The sequence below is a fragment of the Sceloporus occidentalis genome, unplaced genomic scaffold (assembly GCF_023333645.1).
Source record: "Sceloporus occidentalis isolate IW3139 unplaced genomic scaffold, rSceOcc1.0.p SCAF_1, whole genome shotgun sequence".
Taxonomy (NCBI): Eukaryota; Metazoa; Chordata; class Lepidosauria; order Squamata; family Phrynosomatidae; genus Sceloporus; species Sceloporus occidentalis.
The window spans coordinates 117,332,084-117,342,438 of NW_028316981.1; the positions used below are offsets into that span (position 1 = coordinate 117,332,084).

The window sequence follows — 10,355 nt, forward strand, 5'->3', positions numbered from 1 at the left end:
TAATCCTAAGGCAGCATCACCCTATCATAGCATTTTCTTGGGAATATTTATTCAGAGGGGGGGTTGCCATTACCTTCCTTTGAAGCTGAAAGAATGTGGCTTGCCCAAGGTCACTCAGTAGGTTTCCATGGCCAAACAGATATTTGACCAATGGCCTCCCAAATTCCCAGTTTAGCACTCAAACAACTAAACTTTTCTGGTTCAAGGAAGCTGGCTCAGCAGAACGGGGTGATGCCCTTACTTTCATGCCAACACGGTCACAAAGAGATTTTCAGAAGTTCCTGTTTAATGGCATAGAATTCCTGGTTCAAGTTTCTGTGTTATTAAATCAGGATATTGGATCACATAAATCAGTGGATAAGGAACTGACATGTCTCACTCAGTTTCTCAGGCTTTTATATTCTTGCATTTGCAAAGTACTTTCACAAACTGAGATTTAGCATGCAATCCTAAACACGTTTAATGTGGACTAAGCTCTGTGGCTCAAGAAAATTTACTTCTGAGAAAATATGCATAGCATTGCAGTGTAAATATTCTGCAATAGTTAGAGCATACATCTACTGGTTGACTTTACATTGTTGCCATCTGTTTATAAAATCACACCGTACATAAATCCAAGCTGCAGTAAAAATATGAATGTGTTAAAGAAAGGTCTGTCACTGGGTGTATGAAGTTGCCTTAATCACATAATTTTGCTATCCTTCTCAGTCCACTCTGATAGGCTGGAATGCATTCCAAGGTCTCAAGCACCTTCTGCCTAAAATGCTTGCACTGGGAGCAGCATCCTCTCTCATAAGAAAGCCAAAGCTAACCCAGCACTACTGGAAGCAGTTGTTGTTAGCTGCAATGCCAAGATTAGAAAGCTTCTGGTATTGATCTGTGGAACAAGATTTTTATTTTTATTTTTTTAAAAAAAGCAATTTGCAGTCTATGGCTATTATCTGTGCCCCTATATACTATGTAACTGGTGAATAGCACAGCCCTACATAGCTCTGCTCAGAGGTAATTCCCACTTTGTTAAATGATGTTTGTTCTCCAAGTTAGTAGGTACAAGACTGCAGCATAGCAGCGAAATCCCATTCAGAACTACTCAAGTGTAAGGCATATTGACTAGAATTCAGGTTCTTGTAGATGTGTATAGGACTGCAGCCTAGATTATTTTTTTTAAAGAATAAATAAACAAAGGATGAAAGATGAAGAAAAGGGGAATCTATACTGGCACAGGATTATTGTGATCTGCCACCACTGGAGGCTAGGTTCTTACCCATAAAATAGATGCTTTTTCTGAAATATGGTCCGTGTTGGCCTTGTCATTAGGCAGGGTGAGGTATTCGCAACATTGTTTCTTGAAAAAGGAAAGAATATTTTCAACCCTTTCCCTTCAAAACAGGTAAGACATGTCTTTACTATAGTAGAGGTGCTGTCTATCATCAGTATAGTATAAGATTCATCTTACGGTCTGATCACTCTCTGTAGTGTACCTGTGATGGTGTCAGTACCATCTTGTCATTTATCTCAGGTAGTAAAATGTTATTTAGTCAGCCCTAGCAGGCAGACATATCAGAAACAAAACAGATTGATATGTTATCAAGTAGAACATTATGTTGACAAGGGATGCACTACTGGGTTTTTCTACTCTCTCGGGTTGTGATAATTTTTCAAGCTAGCTTGCAGGGATGTCCAGAATGTCTGTCTGGGATTTGTTCAAGGGAACTCCCCATCTCATGCCCCAGTTTAGAGTATCAAACAACAGATGCCCAGGTACTGGCCAGAACCAAATAATTTGTGTGTACATTTTATGGAACTATGTGGAAAGCCAATTCATGCAGAGTGTTCAAGTTCTGAAAGATAAGGAACAATGTGCAAGTCCAAAAACCGACTGTCAATAAAAGATGCAAAACTTCAGGATATCTATTTGCCAAGCCTTAATTTGGACAAGACAGTGGTGGCTAAAAAACAAAACAAAAACCATTATCTCTTTAGAAGTGGATTGCACCTTGATAAAACCTCCTGTTGCCTCTGATGACAACAGCAAAAGGCAACGTTACAGAATTACAATATGTCAATATACAATGCAGATGTCATTGCACTACAAGCTTTTGTTGCTACAAATAAGGTGTGCAGCAGATTTCAGGTCTGTAGAATGGAGCTAAAATTTATACAGTAAGGATTATGGCAATGACAGCGCATGTCCATTTACACATGCATTGAAAATAGCAAAATTTTATGGTTAAGAGAATAGTATTTACCCAACAATTATTTTTATGCCCTGGACAGTTTTGTTTACAACCATTATTTATATGCTTTGAAAAGGAGTGGTGTCTTTCCTTTCCTTAGATTACAGTTTAGTAGTTGATACCATACATGTAGCAAACTTGATAAGTGGGTTATACTGACATTATCAAATAATTGTTTTTTTTGTCCGTTAAACAAGTTTAACAAGCTGCTAAAGTTGAAGCATATGGAAATTCAGATAAAACATCTTAGATAACAGCTGAAGCACAAGTGTAGTAAAGCAGATATTAGTTTTCTTCTGCTCAGCCTGTAACAGCAGTTGGCATTCTTGATATGGATACCCAGATTGGCCCTACCATTCTGCAGACTCCAACTGCATCTACACTGCAGAATTAATGCAATTTGACAACACTTTAACTGCCATGGCTCAATGCTATGGAATTCTTGGATTTGTCCTTTTGTGAGATATTTAGCCCTCTCCGTCTGAAAGATCTGGTACCACAACAAACTATAAATCCTAGGATTCCATAAAATGGAACCATAACAATTAAGTGTTGTTAAGCTGCATTAATTCCACAGCATGGCAGCAGCCTGAGGCAGGTTAGACAGTAGCTGGACAATGCTGTGCACCATGTAACCTACATTCCCTCCCCTAAACTAGCCTGCTCTGTATTCCTTATATTAGCCTGCTCTCCATAATTACTGTGGGAAATGCTGGCCAGTTGTTATTGTCAAAGTAAGATGTATCTGACAGTCTATTCAGTTTCTGTCCAAGTTACATGTAGGTCCAGCATTTCAAGCAGCAAAATATCTTAGGTTGTCATTCCTAGCCCAGCTATTCCTGTTGTTTGGTCTTTACCTTCAATTTATCATTACTTTCTCACTTTCTTATCGCCAAACCCTTTCCCCATGCCATCAGCTCTGTTCCTCCAGATTATCTCTATTACCACCAGGCTCAATGTTCTTTCCCTGCTGTGTTCCGGTTGATGGCATAGTCTCCTGACAAGTTTGTCTCCTAAAAAGATGTCAGTCAAAATCTATTGTCAGTATTTTGTTGATTTTGGACTGTTCCAAGATATAATGAATGGCCAGGCAGCCTCTTATGGCACAGAATAATATTTTTGTGACATAAAAACATTACATTGATGCTTCCCTATTTTCCTATTTCCATTATTTTCCTATTTGTAAGAGTTTTTAAAAACCCTTCCCATTTATGAAGCATTCAGAAATGTCAGCTTGTCCATAATGCTGTGATCAGACTGTTTCAGGGAGCAAATGACAACCTTATTACAACTTTGGTGGCTAATAGTCTGCTACTGGATACAATTCAAAATGCTGATTATTGCCTATAAAGCCATATACAACTTGGATCTAGGTTATCCAGAGGATTATATTATTCATATATTGTGTCCCAGGTGTTTAGATCTTCAGGGGAGGTTTTTCTTTTAGTTCTTCTACCCTCAGAATTATGTTTGGTGGACCTCTGGGATCACAGGCAGATTGTGGGGGAAATCATAGGAGCACCATAAAAGTAAATTTATGATACAGTAGCACAGTTTTTGCCATGCTAAACTAACAAATTTAACACAGGCCTTTGCAGCTGTTTATCTCTCTATTTTACTCTCTAATATGCCCTTGGAGATGTTTACCTCTCCTGCAAGGGCATAGTAGCTGAACAGTTTTCAATTTTAAAAATTCACTAAGCAGAAGAACATGTAGGAACAAACTTTTCCATTTCTTCACTGTTACAAACTGCTCAGATCTTCAAGTACCATAATCACACTCTCACTCTTTCATTTTTAAGAATCTTAAAGTGGTCAATCTTTTCCATTTTCCCACTATTTGGCATTTTACCTTTCGAAGCCCCTACATGGATGGACTCTACAGGTACTCTCTAGGGATGGCTATCTGTGCTCTATTGGGAGAGTCCTCCTGCAGCTCACATTATTGGCCAAGGGTTTGGATTCCTCCTCCAACCGCTGTTCCTGTTATGAATGACCATATACTGCTTTGCAGTGGCGTCCCCACCCTGGGTGTCACCCAGGCAGGATGGGATGGGATGCAGGGGGGGCAGCGGCAGCCAAGAGGGCATGCTTGGTCTCTCCACTGCCGCTGCAAAGGCCTCCTTATGAGGAGGTGTCCACCACCACAGCAAAGCTAGGACGGATGCAATGGGAGGAGAGCCCAACTGAGTGTTACCCCTCTTGTGGGGTATCACCTGGTGCAGGCCGTACCCCCTGCATCCCCAAAATTTCCAGGAAATGTTGCACGGTTGAAGGTGGAAATTATCCTAAAGATGTGTGCCAAACAGTGGTGTTATATCTGAGAACAAGTTTAGTGGTTTTTATTTAGTATAAACAGCATACTTTATTTCAAATAAATATCAATAGATTCCTTTGGTTTGCAGTTTCCTACCTGGGGGGAGGGGGGGTTATATGCATTTCAGGGTTAAAAGCAAGGGCTAATGTCCATCATCACTCACCTGGAATAAAGATATCTTAGTGTGAAAAAGATACTTTCCTTAGACAGTGCTGAAGAATAATTTACAGCATAGATTAGATGTGTCTTTATACATTTTGGAAATCTTTTCTGGAGTTAAATGCCAATGATACATAATCTTGTAGAAGTTCTCCTTTAGATCATAACTCAATGTAAATTTCAAACCTTTTTTCCATATATTTTCCCATTGGTCCATTTGTATGTTATGGCCAATATTTTACGCCCATTTCACCAGACACTCTTTTACTTTCTCAATTTTTAAGAACCTTTTACTCATGTTAGTATTAAGTTATCATCATTTGAAAGTCATTGCATTTCAAATTCTGATCTAGCAGTATCAAAGCCATTTAATTTCTTATCCATTTTAAATTGCTCAGACAATTACCTATACAAATATCATTGAATCTTATTTCACTTATACGTCGTCTATAAATTTCATTCAATATTCATTTTTCTCAAGTACTAAAAGATCTCTATATGTAGTGCCTTTATCATTTTGACTCTTTTCTCTTGCATAAAAAGTCTCATGTGGAGAAGTCCACAGACGTATCTTTGAGCAACTTCTTGCCTTATATTTTATTCCATAGTCTTAATAAAGTTTTTCTAACATAATGATTATTAAACTGAGTATTTATCTTGATTTTGTCATACCAAAGAACTCCCATTCCAACCACATCTTAAATCAAAACCTTCCAACTGTAACAGTTCCTTATTTTGTAACATTATCCAATATTTTAAGCAAACTAAACAACAAACAGAAAAATATACTTTGAAATTATTTGCAGATTATTTGCTTCTCATGTGAATTATGTAGTGACCATCTAATTCTTTGTTTCTTTGTAGGTACATAGGCAAAACGATGTGATGCCCACAGGCAATATGTACTACCGATGGTATCTGAATACTGCTTTGTTCTCTTTTCTTTTTAGCAGTTATTCTAATGGTGAAAATAATTCAGGTAGAATCTTTGAATCTTTGTTGTTCACATGCATTTTGAATGCACCCGATTGGGTTTGGGGAGGGGCTGCCAAAAAACACACTTAACCCAGGAGAATCGATCTCGTGTATTTTCCTGAGTTTTTCTAAAAGATTTGCATTGTTGGCTGTGTGAAAAACCAATTGAATAGGCCTGGGATAAAACTGGATAAAACTCTATGTACCTTGAACATGTTTAAAATACATCTACATCATTGATTACGTCTTTATTTGAGTGCTGGCACATGTGATCAACAGAACTCACAGAAATGTGAATAGATGTGGTTTATAGTGTGAACAACAAAACTGAAATACATGAGAGAGAGTGACTATTTGCATTGTTACACTAAAAAACAAGCTGTCTGAATAACCCCTTAGCCATCTTTTTTTTCTTACGGGGCTCTAGTACTTTTAACTATGATAGCAGATGACGATATTCAATACATATATAGGCACAGAAATAGTAATGCCACAAAGCTTGAGATCCTGCTTGAGGTATCAAGATCAACACTTGCTAAATGTGGAACTGAAGTCAGCCAAAAGAGAGAGAGAGAGAGAGAGAGAGACGTAAACAACCATTTCAGAGCAGGGAAAGTTGTCAGTGTGTGTGGACTTTTACCATGTCCACAGAATAAGAACAAAAGAAAAACCATGGTGGATGCTTTCTTACTTCTTAGTATTATCTGGCTATCTAATACAACATGCCATCCTCACAAAGGCCAGCCAGTTGCCTAAGGGAAGCCTACCAGCAGCATGCAAATACAATTGAACTCTCTGTCTCGTTTTCCCCAGAAACTGGTACACAGAAACACAGTGCCAGGGTACCACAGCCACACACAAATGAGTAAGCAAGCAGATAACTCAAGTTATTAAGTACCTGTTTCAGAGCCAGAGAAGGGTTTCAAAGCAAAAAGTTCCCAAACCCAGAATGTGCAAGAAGGAGTAGCAAAAAACCTCCAGTGAGCAAAAACCTCCAGTGCAACCATTCCATTGGCAAAATGGGAAGAATACTGACCTCACTGAGGGTGAGTTTTATTTATTTATTGAATTTATTCTCACCTTTCTCCCAAACTGGGATTCAAGGTTTGCTTTTAGACTTATTGAGCTAATGTAGGGAAAGTGTTTTGTAAGCTCAAAAACACCCTAAAACGAACAGGATTCTGTTTTGAAAAACGAGTGAGGATCAACCCTTTCTGAGCATGTGCAGAAATCTCCCCAATTTTGGCATTGTTACCATTGTTGTTGTTTTTAAAAAAATTAGTCTTATGCATGTTACAGACATCAGAAATAAATACTGTTTAGCTCACTGAAGCTTCCTCCTGGAGAAACTGATACAGGGTGGATTGTATCCCAGAAAGAAAAAGCAACCCTGAAGGGGCACCCTTCCTACTCTCTCAGTGTCTATCCACACTATACATTTTTATCTTTTTGATTCTGTTTTAACTGCTTTGGCTCCATTCCACATAACCCTGTGATCTGTAATTTGATGAGATATTTAGATTTTAGAGAAGTGTAATGCTGTATTTCAGAGAAGTGCAATAATGAATGATAAGAAACCCCACCAAATTATAAATCCCAGAATTCCATGGCAGTAAAATAGATATGAAGGTACTATAATTATGCAGTATGGATACAACCTAATTCTCTTACTTTCTCTTTCTCATATGCGTGCATGCATGCATGTGCGCGTGCACACACACACACACACAGGAACATTTTTTTACCTTATTCCCTCCTTCTGGCTCAGAAAAAAATGCAAAAGAGCTGTTACCCATCCAAAGAACAATGTCTTGTGTTCTTTCCATGGACTCCTCTGCATTTTTTTTTTTCTGAGTCAGAAGTAGGGAAGAAGGTTAAAATATGTCCTTGAATGGCCAAAAGTAAGACTGGCAGCAACACACCAAAGAGCTTATTCTGCAATAGCCCCAACTCATTGGAAAGCACTTCCGGAAGAGATTCAATTGAGTTCGACATTGGAAACCTTTAAGAAGGTATTAAAAACTTATCTCTTCCAGATAGCATAACCCCCCCCCCCCCCGATTTGTAGAATTTGGTCCCTATGGATGGAGTTTTTTATCTAATGCCCAACTGTTGTTATATATGTTTTGAAAATTTTGATAGTATTTTTGGAATTGTATGAATTGTTCGATATATTGTACTATGACTTGGATCATATAGAGTTTTAATGATGTAAACCGCTTTGATCGGATGGAAAGGTGGTATATAAATAAAAGTTTTATTATTATTTTATTATATAAAATGTCTGTGTGTGTGTGTGTGTGCGCGCACACACACACACACACACACATATGAAAAAGAGAGACACACAGAATGATGAACACAAGACATTGTTCTATCTTCTCTTATCACTTTTCATTCGGAATTTAGGTCTGAACACTACCATTTTAACCCTTTAATAGCAATGCTACATGTCATGGCAGCATGCAGTGTGCAAATAACCACCACTACCACCATCATTATGAATGAATGAATGAATGAATGCCTTTATTTCAGTTAACAAATCATAGGCAGTATAAAAGCAAAACAACAACAGCAACAAATTAAATAACAGTAAGAGTAGTACATACACATTATCATCATCTGTATGCTGCCTTTCTTGAAGAGTGGGACCCAAGCTGGCTCACAGAGACAGTCAGTTAGAAAACTTTCATAGTAATATCTGTATGTGGTAGAGAGATCAGTAGATCACTCTACAATTTTAAATGTATACTACTATGAAAATTTCAGTCATAAGTGTGTCTTCATTCATTGCCTAAACACGGTTAAAGGTAGTTACAGTCTCATGTCTTGCAAAACAATTGAGTAGAATAGTGAGTGCATATTTTGCTACATCTCTCAGATTCTACAAGGGCTACTGCAAGGATGGGAATCCTGAGGCCCAACAGATGTTGTTGGACTGCAACTTCAAGTACCGTAGACCAAATCATCATAGCTATTGGTAATGGATGGTGGGAGTTACAATCCAAAAACATCTGGATGGCTGCATGATTTCTACCCATGAGCTAGAGACTTGCCTTGAAGAAGAGGAGGAGGAGGAGAAGGAGAAAGAGAGAGAGAGAGAGAGAGAGAAAGAAAGAAGGAAAGAGCTGGCAATCTAGAACAGCTAATGATGTCAATGAGTATTAGTTGAAATAACCTGGATTTGAGAAAAACTGGTAAATATGGTGATATGCATGATCAGTGGGACATGAGGTATTGTGCGACTATAAGAAGGAGCAGTGGGGCAAAGTAATCAGTTTTCTAATGCTTACTCTGGCAGTGATTACAGCAATTTTTCCTTGATCTATTATGGTTCCCTGGGGAATGGGCACATGGGTGGGAAATGGTAAGTTCTTAGTTGCTACTCTGAGGAGCAGGACAGGGCCTAATGATGATGTCTTAAGAAGCAGCAGGTTAATGAGAGCCTGACAGATCTGTAGCAAAGCCAGGTCTATTTGGGAATTAATTTAATTATTATTCAATTTCAATTTTTATTAATGCTTAAGCCAAAGGCCATTCACATGATTAAAATGTAAAACCGATGACAGAAATTCAGAATTATAAAATGCTCCAAATGTCCACTATTACTCTTGCCCAAATTTTGATTGCTGCTGAGGCAAACAGTGAAACCTTATAAGTTACCTTAGAATCAATATCAGACAGGAGAATTTAATTATTAATATCTCTGATTGTTAGCTTTCCATGTTAATTATACAACATGAAAGTGTTATTTTTTAAAAAGCTTAATTATTCCATCATTAATATATTCCTGGTTAAGCTTCTTAGTTGTTTAACAATATAAATAATAATTCTTGATGAAATTTCTATGAGTCACTCATCTTAAGAGACTTGAATGAGACTTGAATTCATTACTTCTATTGAACATTTTTAAAGATATGGAAACTACTTATATTACCTAATAGCTGTGTTGTCATTACTTCCATTATCCTGTGGTTTTTTGTCTCTCATTTTCTAAGTGGTACCATGGTCAGACTGGAGAACCACTGCTGTACAATGAGTAGTCCAGATGTTCCACATATCATAGCAATGCACAACATAAGTGCTTCTGCTTCTATGTTCCCTCCCTCAGCCCCAACTCTGATCTTACCCTTCTGTTGTGATGCTGTCATGGTACTTGGATGCTGGGGAGCAGGCCACCAGTTTCCATACTGCTCTTCCTGTGCCATTCTTCCTGGCTGTGAGATTCGTAAGAAGGGAAGATGTTTTCATCCCTTTCAGCTCCAGTCATTAAGTGCCCCAGCCACTTCTTTTCACCAACTTTGGCTACGCCTAGTTTCAGTTCCTTCTTTTAGCTGAGTTCCCCTATGCAAAATACCTGCAGAAGCTCATTTGAAATCCATCAACTGGCTGCTCTCCTCCAGCAAATGTACTTCACCCAGTAGGGGTCAGAATTGTTAAACACTCCTTTGGGAGACTACACTGGACATGTTGGCTAGGGATGCTGGGTGTTTTAGTTCAAATGTAACTTTTCTAAGCTCAGGCTCACTTGATGGCTTCCAAGGGTCTCCCCAGAATGCTGAATGTAATCTACATAGATGATGCTAGATTTAGTTTATTAAAGTATATTGTCATGTGCAATAGTTAACTAGTGGGAAGCTAGAGCTGGATTCAAAACCCTATTCAGC

The 10,355-nt window shown here is 38.2% G+C and overlaps 1 protein-coding gene across 3 annotated transcripts in view; it reads right to left on the reverse strand.

Annotated features, from left to right (window-relative positions):
- The window catches only part of LOC149321998 (low affinity immunoglobulin epsilon Fc receptor-like), a 55,086-nt gene extending 45,151 nt beyond the window's left edge, over positions 1-9,935 (reverse strand). For all 3 annotated transcript variants that reach the window (XM_089506183.1, XM_089506113.1, XM_089506254.1), the window contains exon 1: positions 9,818-9,935. In XM_089506183.1, the coding sequence (XP_089362309.1) occupies positions 9,818-9,896 (79 nt within the window). In that variant the 5' untranslated portion in view covers positions 9,897-9,935. The remainder of the gene's footprint in view (positions 1-9,817) is intronic.
- Positions 9,936-10,355: the final 420 nt, after the last annotated feature.